The sequence below is a fragment of the Rana temporaria genome, chromosome 4, assembly GCF_905171775.1.
Source record: "Rana temporaria chromosome 4, aRanTem1.1, whole genome shotgun sequence".
Classification (NCBI taxonomy): Eukaryota; Metazoa; Chordata; class Amphibia; order Anura; family Ranidae; genus Rana; species Rana temporaria.
Window position 1 is genome coordinate 72,583,683 of NC_053492.1, and position 18,005 is coordinate 72,601,687.

At 44.1% G+C, this 18,005-nt stretch overlaps 1 protein-coding gene across 1 annotated transcript in view; it reads left to right on the top strand.

Annotated features, from left to right (window-relative positions):
• WDR35 (WD repeat domain 35) overlaps positions 1 to 18,005 on the top strand; it is a 157,923-nt gene that overhangs the window by 80,700 nt on the left and 59,218 nt on the right. The window contains exons 18-20 of the mRNA XM_040348549.1: positions 4,610 to 4,820; positions 5,777 to 5,857; positions 7,198 to 7,334. Of these exons, the coding sequence (XP_040204483.1) occupies positions 4,610 to 4,820; positions 5,777 to 5,857; positions 7,198 to 7,334 (429 nt within the window). The remainder of the gene's footprint in view (positions 1 to 4,609; positions 4,821 to 5,776; positions 5,858 to 7,197; positions 7,335 to 18,005) is intronic.

Genomic DNA, 18,005 nt, shown 5'->3' on the forward strand with positions numbered 1-18,005 from the left:
TAATAGCTTCACTCATGGAGGAGGGAAGTGTTCCCGTGTCAAAGGCGTGATTGTATAGCTCGCAAAGCTTGGGGACAAGAGAGTCCTGGAAGGACTTGTAGAATTCGAGGGGAAGCCCGTCGGAGCCCGGGGTTTTAGAAGTGGGGAGGCTCGCGATGGCCGTCTCCACACAGACGGTGGTAATGGGAGCCTCAAGCATAGAGACTTGACTTTGGGATAGGGTAGGGAAGGTGACACTCTGTAGAAGGGCGGTAAGCTCCTCCCTGGAGTGTTGTGTATTGGAGGTATAGAGCTTCGAGTAAAAGGACCTAAACTCCTCCGCTACCTGATCAGGGTCCGAGAGTATCGCCCCGGATTCCGCGCGGAGGGCCACAACCACGGGGGGCTTGTGATTTAGATGAGCCATATAGGCAAGGAGCCGACCAGCCCGTTCCCCATGCTCGTATGTGCGCTGTTTGTTAAAGAAGATGCCCCGGCGTGCCCTCTCAAGGTGCAATTGGTCCGTCAGTCTGGACTGCAGACGGAGCTGGGAAGTGGTAGTGTCTGACGGATCAGCCAGGAAGGCCCGCTCGAGGGATCTAAGTTGTGTCTCGGCCTGGTGAATTAGCTGTTTAGAAGAGGCTTTGTGTCTGTTGATGCGGGAGGATAGGAACATGCGAGCATGAAGTTTGAACGCCTCCCACACAGGTCCCGCCGAGGCTGAACCGACGTTTGTGTTAAAAAAGCGGACCCATTCCGCCCCAATAGATTCCAGCTCCGGGAGAGTACTCAACCAAAATGGATTGAGGCGCCAGATCTGGGTCGTGGGGGGTGATGGGAGCCTCAGCTTGACCCAGTATGGGGAGTGGTCGGAAAGTGTCCTGGTGTCAAAGCCTACATCAAGGAGATATGGGAGGAGGGAGGGGGTTACAAGTATAAGGTCAATACGTGACATCACGGCGCGGGAGGGGGTGAAGCAGGAAAATCCTAGTTGGGTGGGGTGCTTGTGCCGCCAGGTGTCAGTCAGAGCAAACTCAGCCAGGAACCTACCAAACCTAGTGATGCACGGCACAGGGCCCCTAGGGGCATTCTGGCCCAATCTGTCCAAGGATGGGGAGATGACCATATTGAAGTCGCCCGCCCATATGGCAGGCACCGATGGGTAGAGAGTCATGAAAGCCACCCCCCGCTGAAGCACCTCGAACTGAAAAGGGGGGGGAACATAGAAGGCCAGGAGCAGTACCTCTAGGCCGCCGATAGTGGCATGTAAAAATAAATAGCGACCCTGGGGGTCCGATTGCAACGTGTGTAGCTGAAATTGCTGGGATCTCGCTACCAGCACCGCCACACCTCGAGAATTAGAGGTGTGGGGGGCCTGGTATACCCACCCCACCCAGGCTTTCTTGAGGCACAACTGTTTTTGACCTGCAAGATGCGTCTCCACGAGAATAGAAACATCAGCATGTTGGGATTTCAGGTGGGAGAGGACTGCCGAACGTTTAGTCCGGTCCCCCAAACCACGAACGTTCCAGGTCACCACCTTTAGGGACGCCATGGGAAGGTGTAATAGCATAGGGGGGATCCGCATCCCCCCGAAGTCGGGGGGGCGGGAAGACCACGTAGAGTGACCTGGGGGCAATAGGTGGGGGCCGCGCGTCCCCCGAGGGCCCAAATAGAACCCAGCACGAGGAAGCGCGACGCCCACCCCACATGTGGAAACATATCAGAAAGTTCAATAAGGTCTGCATAATACTCCGACATTGCTAAAATAAAACGAAAAAGAACCAACAAGCAAAAAACAAAATTACTAGCACTATAGTAAACGCACTGAACATAGCCTGCAAAAACACTGGACCGACATAGCAGGTATAACACCCCACCACCCACCAAAAGTCTGGGGACGGGGGCCGGCCAGGGAAACAGTAGCTTAGTAATGGTTGCCTAGGGTGATGGAAGTACCCAGAGGACAGGGCAACCAATGAGGTCAGGGGGGCGACCAAACTGTAGAGCACACACTGGTGCAAGAGTGGGGTATCTGTTCAGGTGGGATACCGGTGCGGGTGGGCCACTCGTGGCTAGTGACAGGGGGAGAAATGACCGGGGGAAGCAGAGGAAAGAAAAAAAGGGGGGGGAGGGGGGGATCATGACAGGGTATGCAAGGATGGAAGGGAGATGGGGGGCCTCGGACGGGAGCATAGTCAACTCACTGTTTAGGAAGTCCATACAGCCAAGGCAACGTTGTCCAGGAGAAACAGAGCGGTTTACCGCGCGGGACAGGTGACAAACTGGGATGAGAGGCGAGGGATCAGTTACGGGACGAGCCGGCTCCATCGCGGCACTCCAGCCAGGAGAGGATTGCTTGAGGGTCTTCGAAAAATTGAGCCTTACCATCGCACACAACACGGAGCCGCGCTGGGAAGAGCATTGCGTATGGTAGGTGATGCACGCGCAGCAGCCGCTTTGCCTCTGTGAATCGCGCCCTCCTCTTCTGAACTTCTGACGAAAAATCCGGATACACGGCCACCGTTACATTGCCAAGGGGGATATTCCCCTTCTCACGGGTAAGTCGGAGGACAGCGTCACGATCGCGGTAGTTCAGCAGCTTGGCGATGAAGGTCCTCGGGGGGGCCCCCTCCGGAGGGGGTTTTGCAGCAAGGCGATGGGCGCGCTCAACAACGAAAGTGGAGGAGAAGGCCTCCCTGCCAAAAGTTTTAACAAGCAGGTTTTCCAGGTAAGTAGGGGGGTCCGCTCCTTCCGAGCGTTCGGGAAGACCCACAAAACGTAGATTACATCTGCGAAGGCGATTCTCCATATCGTCCTGCTTAGAGAGCACCGCCTGGAGTTGGTGCTGCAAATTTTCCACCGTGACCTGGAGCGGGTGTAGGCCATCTTCCACGTGGTCCAGCCTGCGCTCTGTCTCCGACACCCGGTCCCGCAGCTTGTGCATGTCATGCCGAATGTGGGAGATGTCCACTTTAACTTCCTCGATCCTGGTTGTAAGGGACGTTTGGCAGGCAGCAATAGCCTCCAAAACCCGTGCGGTGTCGCCAGATGGACGGTCCTCACTCTCAGGGAGCATGGCGGCGCCATCTTCCTCCACCTGGTCCCGATCACCATGACGGCTCTTATCGAGTTTTGCCAGGGCCCCAGACCTCTTAGGGGGCGACAAATACTAGCGGCATAGGTGGGTGAGCTTGTTGCTAGTTTTCAGGGTAGATTCCCCCAGGATGGATGTAGATAGGATCAGCCACGAGCGGAGCTCTCACCCAGCACGTCCTACTCCATGCAGCTCCAGACCACGCCCCCTGTTTGCTTTGTTAGCAGCAGCATGGCATTGCATGCCATTGCTGAGCCTATCATCTACTAGGACCCTCAGGTCCTTTTCCTTTCTAGATTCCCCCAGAGGTTCTCCTCCTAGTATATAGATTGCATTCATATTTTTTGCCACCCAACTATATATTTTTTAATTTTTCTACATTAAACCTTATTTGCCATGTAGTTGGCCACCCCATTAATTTGTTTAGATCTTCATGCAAGGTTTCCACATCCTGTGGAGAAGTTATTGCCCTGCTTGGCTTAGTATTGTCTGCAAATACAGAGATTGAGCTGTTTACCCCATCCTCCAGGTCGTTCTAGGTTGCAGATACCCAATAGGGTACTAGCAACCTCAACAGAAAATGTTTAAATACTACACTATATGTCCCTGCTGTAAAGGGCAGTCGGCTGAGGCTCTGAAAGCATGTCTTCTATTTGCAGACAGTTTGACAACATGAAAAAGTAGGTATGATCATGTCTGTTTAGGTATTCATGTAATGTAACTTTATACATGTCTTCAGGAATTGACAGTATTATGGTCTTTGCTTTGCAATACAAACCTTAGAGTATATACAGCCCAGTTTTTAGACAGATTTGGTCATGTTGGAACCAACGTGTCCATAATTAGACCTTGCCTGGAATGAAGAAGAGTTAGGGTACCTTAAAGGGGCTATAAAAGTTCATGTTTTTTCACCTTAATGCATCCTATGCATTATGGTGAAAAAAACATCCGATGCTTACTGGCCCCCCAGCCCCCTCGTTTACTTACCTGAGCCCTCGAAAGTCCCGCATCAAGAACACACTGGCACGGACCGGTCTTCTTGGCTCTTCATTGGATAGATTGATAGCAGCGCAGCCATTGGCTCGCGCTGCTGTCAATCAAATCCAATGGCGACGGGGGCGGGGGCCGTGTCCGGCATTCGTGTCTATGGATGCAAATGCTGGACTCGGGTTACCCCTTTGGGAAAGCGCTTCCCAGGGGGGTTAGCTGATGCGGGGAGGAGCTGAGACAGCCGCAGAGGGACCCCACAAGACAAGGATTGGGGCCACTCTGTGCAAAACTAGCTGCACAGTGGAGGCAAGTATGACATGTCCTTTTTTTATTTATTTATTTTTTTATTTGAACCTTTAGTACCACTTTAATTATTCAGCCTGATTCATCTTCTATATGATCTCCCATTTTTAATACCTTTAGCTTACAGCAGTTAAAAAACACACGTATTGATGTAGAATTGTGATTGCCTGATGATGATGTAATTAGCTGTATACTAGAATTGTATTGTCCTGTATTAAGTATATTTGATGGTCTCCTCAGCCGCCTGGCTATAATTGATCTTTCTGGAGTCCTCACGTTTCTGGATCTGGAGACCATGAACTCTTATGACACGGGGCAGCAGACCATTGGAGAGCAACTTAAGTTTGAGCGCAAGGATGTTTGGGACATGAAGTGGGCCAATGACAATCCAGACTTATTTGCAATGATGGAGAAAACCAGGATGTATGTTTTCAGGAACCTGGATCCAGAGGTATGCATTTCCAAATTGCATCACACAAACTGTCAATGTCTAACATATGTTAGGAATTCTAGTATGAGAATAGGAAGAGCACACAGACACAAAAAGTATTTCATAAGAAAATTTTGTTAGAAGGAGATATCTCTGCCAAAGCTAAAAGCAAAGTTTGAATCTACTTGGCTATCTGGCTATGATGAAGAAACTACGGACACAAGAATACATTAGGTCTTACCTATGTATGCAAGGGAAATTCATTGGATGTGTTTGGAAATGCCTCTCTTTTATTATAGAGGATAGTATACAAGAGAGGTTCCAAGACCATCAGATTGCCAATAAAGGGTATGGAGGTAGAGGGTCTCCTTTTAGCTGTACCTGAGCAAAAATCTGAATCCTTAGGCAGGTAGGCTGCACTACATGCAGGCATTTAAAGGCTTAGGCCCAGATTCACAAAGCACTTATGCCGACGTATAACACGTTGCGCCGACGTTAGTGCAAATGCGCCTAAAAACAGGCTACACCCCGCTGACGTAGCTTGCACACGCATGGGGTCACGCCTCATTTGCATGGGGCCACGCCCACTTCCACCTACGCCGGCGTGCGCCTTCGAAACCCACGCCACGCTGGCGCAGCGTTGGGAGCACTGGCTTGCTGAATGCAATGCTTGCCTCTCCGCGCTATGTAGGCGTGGCATGGCGTACGGTGTTTGCTCTACGGCGGCGTAATGTGCGCCTTGCTCTCTGTGAATCTGGGCCAATATTTTCAAATAGGGCATTGGTGCCTGGTGGATTGATTGGCTGGCTTCTTATGAAGGTCAAAAAATGTACTGACTCTGTTGTATATTGGTGACTTAAACTGATCAATTAAGGATCAAACTATTACCTCAAGCACAAGTCGGAAAGAATTAATAATTCTAATTTTATATAGAATAATTTTCATATATATTTTACTTACGACGTTGTTCATTTCAGGAACCCATACAAACATCAGGATATATCTGCAATTTTGAAGATTTGGAAATAAAATCTGTTCTTTTGGATGAATTATTAAAGGTTTGTATTTTGTAACTTAAGGACACCTCTACCTAATGGAGGTACCAATATGTATTTATGAATATTGAGAATATTTTGGAAGGGTTTCATTTTAATATTGTACACCAGAACAATTACACCTTTTAGCATTAAAGTGATCTAAAGGTTCCCATTAAAAATAAAAAATAACAACCATGTCATACTTGCCTGCGCCCTGTATTGGTTTTGCACAGAGCAGCCCCAATCCTCCTCTTTACGGGTGCTCCTGGCCCCTCCCCCCTGCTTAGTGTCCCCAGAGCAAGCAGTTTTCTTTGGGGGAAACCAGGCAGGCTCGCTCTTGAGATGCTGCTCTGTGTGTCCATTCACACACAGAGCCGTGGCTCGACCCGCCCCCTCTCTCTCCTCATTGGCTCACGGGCTGTGATTGACAGCAGTGGGAGCCAGGGGCTGCTGCTGCTTCCTCAGCCAGTGAGGAGTGAGAGTCCCCAGAGAGCCAAGACTCTTCTGCAGATCGCTGGATTGAGATGGGGCTCAGGTAAGTATTAGGGGGGCCGCTGCGCAGAGAAGGTTTTTCACCTTCATGCATAGAATGCATGAAGCTAAAAAAAAAATCTTGAGCCTTTACAACCACTTTAAGTACCACTCATGACTGTAAAGAATTTACAATGTGAGAGAGCCTGATATCACTTACATTGACGCCCTTAGGTGGTAAGTGACTGTAAAGTCCATCAAAGGCTATCCCACTTACACAGCATTACACAGAGTTACACAGCATTACTATGGTCTTTTTTTTTTTTCTATTGTCTCTCTTCTGTTTTAATAAGTTTTTATTGTTTTGAAAATAAGCTTAAAGCGGAGCTCCACCCTAAAGTGGAACTCCCACTGATCGGAACCCTCCCCCTCCAGTGTCTAAAGACAGGTATTTGCACCCACTTCCGGCCACACAGTCTCGGGCAGACTGCGGGCATGACGTCACCTCCCCCCCCCCCCCCTCATTGTGTGCTGGGAACACTCGGCTCCCAGTACACAGCGGGAGTCAATCGGCAGGCGTAGCGCGACTCGCGCATGCGCCGTAGGGAACTGGGCAGTGAAGCCGGAGCGCTTCACTTCCTGGTTCCCTCACCGAGGATGGCGGGGGGGGGGGGCAACAGAGTGACGAGTGTGTTACTGTTGGAAAATTAACCTAAAATAATGTAGCTACGACATTCATCAATTTTTGTTCTTCAGTTTAGATAGATATTCTAATATTATACGACTCAACAGATTTGCAGTTGTTTTTTTGTTTTCCAGACTTTTCCAAGCCATATTTAAATGTCCGGAACACAGTTTGTAACATTGTCATTGTTGGTTTTCCTATTTAGGATCCCGAACACCCCAACAAGGACTACATCATTAATTTTGAAATCCGGTCATTGCGAGACAGCCGGGCTTTAATTGAGAAGGTCGGCATCGAGGATGCATCCCAGTTTATAGAGGACAACCCTCATCCAAGGCTCTGGTAATTAAAGATGTTAATATTTTCTAATTATCAGCATGGGATGCATTTTGTAATGTTTTGAGCTAGTGATATTTATCAAATACAGTCAGGTTCATATATATTTGGACACAGGCACACTTTTCATATGTATGGCTCTTTATGCCACCAGAATAAAATTAAAATGAAACGATCCAAATTAATTTAAAGTGCAGACTTTCAGCTTTAATTCAAGGGGTTGAACATAAATATCAAGTACACATTTTAGGAACGGCAACCATTTTTATACACAGTCCCCGCATTTTCAGGGGATCAAATGTAACTGGACAAATGAATATAATCACAAATAAAATGTTAATTTTAAATATTTTGTTGAGAATCCTTTACTGGCAATGACTGCCCAAAGTCTGGAACCCATGGACATTACCTAAAACGGGGTTTCCTCCTTTCTGATGCTTTGCCAGGCTCTAACTGCAGTTTTCTTCCATTTTTCTTTGTTTGTGGGTCTTTCTGCCTTTAGTTTTGACTTCAAGTGAAATGCTCAGATGACTGACTTTGCCATTGCAAAACATTCCACTTCTTTTCCTTTAAAAGCTGCTGAGTTGCTTCTGCAGTGTGTTTTGGATCATCGGCCATCTGTACTGTGAAGCGCCGTCCAATCAACTTTGCTGCATTTGGCTGAATCTGGGCTGACAGTATATCTATAAACACTGCAGAATTCATTTGGCTGCTTCTGTCTTCTGTCACATCATCAATAAACACCAATGACGCAGTGCCACTGGAAGCCATGCATGCCCATGCCATCACACTGCCTCCACCATGTTTTATAGATGGCGTTATGTGCTTTGTATCATGAGCTGTTCCAAGCCTTCTCCACACTTTTTTTTCTTCCCGTCATTCTGGTACAGATTAATCTTAGTTTCATCTGTCCAAAGAATGTTTATCCAGAACTGGTTTTGCTTTTTTAGATGTTTTTTGGCAAAGTCTAATCTGTCTTTTCTATTCTTCAGGCTTATGAATGGTTTGCACCTTGTATAAGTGGATTGACAGAGCATAAACATTAATTAAATAAGGATTGACTGTCAGCTTTCAAGTCCCTCTATGAAAGAGGATATATGGGGGTTTCCTTATACAGGAAAAATATGGGGACTCTTGTTAAAGCATCGACAGTAAAATTCTGTAGAAATATGTGGGCCTGGTCAAACCTCAATCATGAGAGCCACAACACCGATATGAATATCAAAGATATTTATTTTGTAAAAAGGGTTTCTTTATAAAAAGACATAGAAAAAGAAAAAAAGAAGAGAAAAGCAAAAATGTTGTACATTGAATACTATAGAATGCATACTAGACAAATTCCAGACTATCAGGTAAAATGATACTTCAAGTGCATATAGATGCAGGTGATCTTCATTTCATCCCACATGTAACGGTTCTACTAGTTTCGCCCAAGGGGGCTTCGTCAGGAACCAATGGGGGGCAGTAGTCTGAGCAAACAAAGAGTATATCAATGAACAGGAACATATAAATCATAATATATACAAATAGTCACATAAATTGATTATATCAGTACATACAAACGTGTCTGGTTGACCATAGAGTTTAATATAATCATCGTTTATTATAGAACATAAAGATAATGTATTTTATTTAGATAAACGAAAGTCGAGTTAATGGAGTATCTGTGGTAGCTGTGGACTTTAACGAAAAAAAATATGAATAATAATTATAAAGAATATATTTACCTGTAAAAGTGGACTAAAAAAACCTGAATGATTGGCCGTGATTGGCTCAAAGTCCCAGATGGAGAATCCCAGATAGATGGAAGGAGGGTTGGGAAAAAGAGGAAATGATCCTCTTAAGCATGCGGGTAGGATCGCCGTGCAATGCACAGAGCCTGGATGCAAGCCTATAGAGGAAGAGGAGCCGAAGGCAAGCAGGTACTGTAGGTACAGAATAAAAATATTAGGAATATTGGAAAATTAACAAATAAAAAAGGAGAAAGAAAAAAGGTAACCAAAAAGGGAGAAAAATTGCGATGAACAGACAACTGTAGAGAGATATGTGTAAAATAATTAATGATTATTACCTGATTAAAATGATGATAGAAAAAATGGGAAGATTGATGGTGAGGTAGTCTCAGAAGAGATGGATATAATTCATCCCAAGAGATTTCTGTCAATACTATACTGCACAAAATAGGAAGTCATTCACTAAATCATCAGATTGTATAATGACAGATTAGTTTGAAAATTAATTATTAAAACTGCAAACGACAGCAGTAATAAAGATAATGTTAATATAAATAAAAACGCCTATATAGGCTGCAAAGTATCAAACGAATCTAAATTAATTAGAAGAATGTACTGTAGCATTTTTTTGTGTAATAATTCAACTTTATAGTTGTTATACCTATCATAGTAATAGGGGTATAGCATAAAAAGAGAATGAAAATACTAATCTAATTAAAAGGAATAATGGTAATGGTTTTACCTGATTCTAGTTGCAATAATAACTGCCGGGAATAGGGCAGAAAAATTGCCCAGGAGAATTGTATAGTCCAGATACTGAATAGTGAGAAATAAAAGAAAGAAAGTCAATCCAGGAAAAAATATATTTCCTCATTGTTGACAGATAAGTGAATAAAAAGTATATTTTCACAGAGTCTGCAAGTGGCAACAAAGTATCACATCCAGATTGTTGTGAATAATGAATTAAACTTGGAAGGAAAGAAAATAATGAAATAATGATAAGACAATGGTAGATGAAAGCATACCTATGACCTGCTGTTGCCTCTGTATACCAAGGAATGATTCCTCTGGCAGAGCTCACGCTGACACATCAGCTGTGCGGCTCACTAATAAGCTGCCCTCAATCAGAGTGAGATGATGCACAGCTGAGTAGGGGGCAGCTCCTCACTCTAAGATGGGCGTGGTAATCACGGCAGATGTCATGGGGATTGCCCATAGGAACCACAGGGACCGCGTCTGCGCAGAAGAAGAGCATCCTTCTAGGAGATGCTGAATCTAACGCGCCGGCGCGGGGAAGGGGAACTCCTGGGAAAGTGCACCAGCGTCACAAATGACGCATCAGTGCCTACCATATGGGTGCCGTGAAGAAGCGGACGCGCACTGACACTCAAGCCTCCGCTTGAGTTCAGATCAGTGACGCTGAGCTGGTGCGTGCCCCCTAGCGCCCAAAATGGCTTGCAGCAATACTAATAGATGTCTGATGATAACGGCAGTGTGCTAAAGTGCAGGAGATCAATGCTGGTGATAGGAGAGCATGCAAAACAAGTTTGAATCCGTGTCAGGCAAATAAGTGAAAATAGATGTGGGGAAAGGGGGAAGAAGAAAAAAGGGGAAAAAAAAGGAAAAAGAAAAAGGAAAACAAAAGTAAATGTAAGTATAGTAATTGGGAAATAAGAATTGGTGAAAAAAAAAAAAAAAAAAAAAGGGAAGAAAAAAAAAAAAAAATTAATATAAAAAGAAAAAAATATTATTTAATTAATTATAAAGAATATTAAAGGAATATAATATTATTTATAAAATCAAAATTGAGAAAAATAATAAAAAGATGGAAAAAATAATAATAATAATAAGAAGAAAAATAATAATAAGAAAGAGAAAAAATAAATAAATAAAAATGTGTGAAGATATATAATGATAATAAGGAATGTAAAATAAATATGTAAAAGAAGGGCCCCCGGTGGACCCAGAAGAAACAAAAGAAAGAAAAACCGTAGATAAAGTCCACAGGTCACAGCATAAAACCACTCGAAATCCATTACAGTAATATTTGACATTAATGTTGTCACATCAAAGTATGTTCTTCTGTATAACCGAAAAAAATGGTATTCAAAAAACAAATCAAGTTAATTATAAAGTGTTGTTGCATACCTACAGTCATATAAGCTGCACAATAAAGTTCTATACTCCCAAGTGTCGGGTGGTGGGGTATCGCAATAATGGGGCTCGTATAAGTGTATAAACACAGTTCACGGCGCCGATTGCACCACCTCCTTCTATCAACAGGAAGTATTAGTGCTCAAGGGACTCGGACAAGATAGCTTGATAGGCCTTGATGGATTAAGGCTGATAGCCATTTGGTAAAGCCTGACCATAAAAGATGGAAGAACAGCTCAGATAGAAGAGCTTCAAATTAACAATGTAGTCACCCCGGTATGTCCAGCTTGTGGTCACTGGATTAAATTAAAGAAAGGGTTTATAACTAATATTTTCATTTAACCCTGGATGCTGAGTGGCATTAAGTGTATATATCCAGCGTGCTTCCGCTTGTAGCAGTCGTTTGTCAGCATCGCCTCCTCTCTCATTGAGAGGGATATGTGCCAAGGCAAAGAAGCCTAACATTGCCTGGTTGTGGTTATGGAACAAGCCCATGTGGCGGCTAATGGGTGTTTCCATAAGTTTTTTCTTTACAGCTAAGACATGGTCTCTCATTCTACAAAAGAAATTGCGTTTAGTTTTACCTACATAGTAGGCACCGCAATTGCATTTCATTATATAGATAATGCCAATTGTTTGGCAGGTTGCACGAAACTTGGGTGAATATGTTTCGCCATTAGGTAGAGAAACACTTTCACCTGGCAGAATATATCGACAAAAATTGCATTTACCGCACGGGAAAGTTCCTGTCTTAGTTGGTTTGGGCACCATTTGTGTCGCATAGTGGCTGGTAACAGCTCTATCCCGAATTGAGGGAGAGCGTTTGAATGTTATCTCCGGTTTTAAATGGATGAATTTTTTAATTTTATCATCGGAGGTAAGGAGGTACCAGTATTTGCTGTAAATATTACGAATAGTTTGGTGCTGACGATTGAAGCGTGTAATCACCCTAGTAGTGTTGGCTTTAGAGACATTTTTAGATTTATAGATAAGATCGTTTCTGTCTAATCGGCTGGCTTTATTGTAGGCACGGCGTAAGCAAGTCTTACTGTAGCCTCTCTTTGAGGCGGGCGTAAAGCTGTGCTGCTTCTTTTTTGTAATCTTCGTCGCGGGAGCAATTGCGCCTCAGTCTTAAATATTGACTGTATGGAATACTGTTGATTAGCGGACTGGGGTGCGAGCTGGAAGCATGCAGTAGGCTGTTGCCTGCTGTAGGTTTCCTGTAGAGTGTAGAACACAGGCTACCTTTATTATCAATAAAGAGTTCAACATCCAAAAAAGTTATATTTTTTTAGCTATAATTGTATGTAAATTTTAAATTGTAGTTGTTAATTTGTAGCCCCTCCAAAAACATCAGAAGCTCATCACGAGAGCCCCCCCAAACCATGAAAACATCGTCTATATAGCGATGCCATGTTAGCACGCTATCAGACGACGTGTTCCTGGATTCCTCATTGAAGAGGTCACGTTCCCACCCCCCCAGGTACAGGTTGGCGTAGGAGGGGGCACAGCCTGCCCCCATAGCTACGCCCTGTACCTGGAGGTAGTGGGAACGTTTGAACAGAAAGATGTTGTTCGTCAAAATAAATTCAAGCATTTCTATAATGAAATTGTTATATTTAGAGGTATTTTTGTCACGTTCATTGAGGAAACTCCTAATGACTTGTGTCCCCAGCCCATGTGGGATAGAATTATATAATGCCTCTATGTCAATGGCAACTAGCCAGGCATCAGGTGGAATAGTAAGGCCATCAACAATCTTTAATAGTTCGATGGTATCTTTTACGTGAGAAAACAGGCTCTGAACATGAGGGTATAGGTATTCGTCGATGATCCTACTGATGTTTTCAGTAAGGGAACCACAACCAGATACGATTGGACGTCCTGGAGGGGGTAAAACCCCCTTATGTATTTTAGGCAGGGCATAGAATGTCGGGGTGGTGGGGCTCTCGATGTTAAGAAATTGCAGAGTGGTGTCATCTATGGTGCCCAAGCGGCGTGCGCGGTTCAGAATCTGGCGATATCGCTCAATGCTTTGTGTGATCATCGAGGCTGGTACAGGTCTGTACCAGTCTCTATTTTTCAAAATTTTAAGGCACATCTCCTCATAACTGTGTCGATCCATTAGTACAATGTTTCCCCCTTTGTCGGAGGCTTTAACTACAAGATCATCGTTATTACGGATAGTATTCAAGGCTGTTCTTAAATTTTTATTAAGGTTCGATGTGGTAGGTGACTTCCAGTTCGCTGCTTCTATGGCTTTGGTGACCTGCAGGACAAAAGCCCAAATATTGGGATTGCCCTGCAGGACAGGAAATGATCTGGATTTGGGCCTATAAGTTTTAGGGGTGACATAGACTGGTTTATTATGTCTTGACTGTATTAAGCCGCCGGGCACCACGCCCGGAAGTTGATACGTCCAGCCTTCCTCCTCAGGATTACTCTCATCCCACAGTTCCATTAGGTCCTGTAGGGCCTGTAACTCCTGCAGGGAAACATTGTCTAAGGCAGTGTTGTCAATGATAGAGGGGTTAGAGGGATTAGCCGCGTTATCGTAAAGTACCTTGTACATTAATCGTCTAGCGAAAAGGTGCAAGTCTTTTACCAGTTCAAATTTGTCCGCCTCGCCATCTGGGCAGAATGAGAGACCAAGTTGAAGAACCTTTTCTTGATCTGTGGTTAAAGGATAGGGAGAAAGGTTAATAATATTTTTTACTTTTGTTGTGTCCCGGTCTACATCATTGTGGGGACCGGGACCTGATCTTTTACTGTCTGCTGGGTACTCTGTGTGCCTGCACTGTGTTTCCTATCGACAGTAAATATGGGTGCAGTACGTAATTCTGATGAAACATTAGATGTTACATGATTGGAACTATGTGGCATGGGGGTCATAGGTGGAGCAAGGGTAGATGTTGCAACTAACCCTGTAGTAGAGATAGGCAGCGTAAGAGAAGTATTACTGAAAATGCTCGTGTTGTTACTGGAATTACTAGTACGCGATCTTTGAGCACGGGATCGTTTATCCTTTAGAGGAAACTGAGATCGAGTGACCTCCTGCAGGCTCCTGTCTAGATCGTTTTTTCTCTTTTTGTTATCTGTGTCAGTGCGTCTCTCAACTGGAAAGTAAGATGCAGATGACAGAGAAGATGTATCAGACTGACGTCTAGGACTATTTTTAGGGGAGCTTTTCTTATCAAAGGATTTCTTTACATTAACATTTTTACGCTGAGGGTTACTCGGCCATCTATATGCCTGAGCATTGTCATATGCCCTTTTATCTCTTTGGTATTTATTTTCCTTAGTTTTAATCAGGTTAGTGGCATACTTGGTCAAATGGACTTTAAGTTGATCATCATATGCTGAATAGTCAACATATGAACGTACATTGTGATTAATGTCTTGCCAGTCTTTGATCTCACAATCAATATTGCTCATATCACGGCTATATTGTTCACACAAAATATTCATCATATTAAACGAACAGTTCTGTAAATTAAGCTCCCACGCTGCCTTGACATTTGCTTCTACTTTGTTAATATTTGGAAATATTTGTATCCTTAAACCCCAAGGCACAATTTTGGTACTGATGTATTGTTGAAAGAATTCCTTGTGCCAGAATAGGCGCGTTTTCTTTTCAACTAATTTTTGTAGACCCAGGAAAAAGGAATTAGCATCATCTTCCGAAGCCTCATCCTTGATCCTAGATTTCTTCACCTCAGCTATAAATCCCTCCCACTCCTTACCACAATATTCCACCATCTTGACAGAGAGGTGATTACTTTCTCGTTGATTGGCTAGCCGAACGATATCAAATTTGCACCTTGTGGTGAGCCCTCTCTATTTGCTCTTGTGAAGTCTTCTCTTGAATGTAGACTTTGAAAATGATACACCCACCTCCTGGCGAGTGTCCTTCACTTTTCTGGATGTTGTGAATGGGTTTTTCTTTACCTGCGATCATCCACCACTTTTTTTTTTTTTTTTTTTACTACAATTCTTTATTTCAGCTGAGCACAGGTCAGTTCTTCCAGTAATATGATGAGCTCACAGTACAGCTCGCAAGTCTTCGTTGGGGATTAGGTGAAGAACAGCAGAGCTTCCTTCTTTGTCGATTTTGTCCTGGTCCTTGTCTGTTCTGAGCTTCAGTGCAGGCGGATCAGATCGTGTCATGAGTCTTCTGCCGGTTGTTTTCTTTGGGTCAAGTTGTGCTCTCTCCAGGGCCCGGCGCAGCCTCTCCTCCTGGTGCAGCTTCTGCTGTTTAATCTTCTCCTCTCTGAGTCTCAGTCTGCATTCCTTTTCTTTGGCCTTCTCGGCGATCTCCATCCTGTCTTTAGGGATGACCTTGATGTTGTCCAGCAATTCTTCCAGTTGGTTTTCAATCACCATTAACATCTGCAGAGCGTTTTTATGTTGCTGAGTTTACCAATGCATTTTTCTTTCCTCAGAATGTACCAAACTGTTGATTTGGCCACTTCTAATGTTGCTGCTATCTCTCTGATGGGTTTGTTTTGTTTTTTTAAGCCTTACAATGGCCTATTTCACTTGCATGGACAGCTTCTTTGAACGCATTGTGTAGGCTCACAGCAATAGATTCCAAATGTAAATACCACACTTAGAATCCACTCCAGACCTTTTACCTGCTTTATTGATGAAGAAATAACAAAGGAGTAGCCCACACCCGGCCATGAAATAGCTTTTGAGTCAATTATCCAGTTACTTTTGGTCCCTTGAAAACGGGTGTGTGGCTATTCTTATAAGCTGTAATTCCTAAACCCTTTCTCTGGTTTGGATGTACATACCCTCAAATTAAACCTGTGAGTGTGCACTTTCAACCCATTATATAACTATAGCTTGAATATGTTTTGGTAAATACCTGGGAAAAAATAAAATTGTGCCTGTGTCCAAATATATATGGATCTAACTGTGTACAGTATTTAATTTAGTCATTTGTTTGTTAATTTACTATCGACATATTACACAGACGGTTTCAAAGAGTATCAATCCCCCTGCATCCAGTTACACTCATAAGACCTAGAGAGTACGGTAATTAGGGCTATCGGTCAGCATGATTAAACGGCTCTGAACGGGTAAAAAAATGTAAAAAAAGAGGAAAAAGCATCCAAATGTATTACAAACAATGTGTGTAAACGCGTATGCAGAAATACCCCCAGAACACTGGAATTGTGGTGTGAAAAAGCCTTCAATGTATGGCATTAGAATTAAGGACTAGGCCTTATCTAAGACCGCAGCTGGAAATATTATATCCGGGATAAGCCAAGCTTAAATCTGTGCTGCATATGTACAGACTGTACAGTACACAGAAGGATATGAGCACATGATATACAACATGCTGTAGGTTATAACAATTTACAAGTTTTCCAATACAAAAAGTAAGGGGCATTTACAGTATAGTAGAAATCAATGGTCTCCAAACTGTGGGCCACGAGCCATATGCGGCCCTTTGCTTGCCTTTATCTGGCCCTTGGAGTGCTATTCCTCCCTATGATAAGAGGCACTATTCCTTCTATTGACACCAACAATGGGGTATAATTGCTCCCACTGATATATAAACAGGGCCATGGATAAATCTATGGGAAAAAAACAAGCTTACTTACCGACCAGCTCGCAGACAACCAATTAAACCTGATTAATGGTATGCATTAAAAACAGGGGTTTAGTCCACACACATTTGCAAATGCATGCGTAAGCCACAGAGCCTCGCCACGGCACCCTGGTATCTGTGGTACCCAACACTAACTTATGAGTGTCCCCACAGTGGAGGCACATGCATTCTGCTGGATAGGTGAGGGCAGGTGGACTGAAGGGGAGCCAACCCCTTCTTAAAGTTACAGGAGCACACTGAGCACCCAGCAAGTAGCTCAATGGCTGCAAAGGTGTCAGTGTGTTGTCTGACCAATACACACGACAATGATACAAAAAATACCCCACTGTCCCCATCTATAGTTGGCCATTGCAGTAAGCAGCATTGGAAGGCTACATGAGATATAAACAGGGCTGGTGGAACACTATTCCTCCCACTGACACCAATGATGTGCCACTATTCCTCCCACTGACACCAATGATGTGCCACTATTCCTCCCACTGACACCAATGATGTGCCACTATTCCTCCCACTGACACCAATGATGTGCCACTCTTCCTCCCACTGACACCAATGATGTGCCACTATTCCTCCCACTGACACCAATGATGTGCCACTATTCCTCCCACTGACACCAATGATGTGCCACTATTCCTCCCACTGACACCAATGATGTGCCACTATTCCTCCCACTGACACCAATGATGTGCCACTATTCCTCCCACTGACACCAATGATGTGCCACTATTCCTCCCACTGACACCAATGATGTGCCACTATTCCTCCCACTGACATCAATGATGTGCCACTATTCCTCCCACTGACACCAATGATGTGCCACTATTCCTCCCACTGACACCAATGATGTGCCACTATTCCTCCCACTGACACCAATGATGTGCCACTATTCCTCCCACTGACATCAATGATGTGCCACTATTCCTCCCACTGACACCAACGATGGGCCACTGTTTCTCCCAGTTATACCAATAATGCCGCACTATTCCTTCTACAGACCACAATGACTCGGGTCCCTATTCCTTCCACTGACACCAATGATGAGTCGGTATTCCTCCCACTAATATCAATAATGGGTCACTATTACTCCCCCTACTGACTATAGACACTATATAATTTTTGTTTACTCCCACTGACTACCAAGCTTTGTGCATTGTTTACCACATTCCAGAC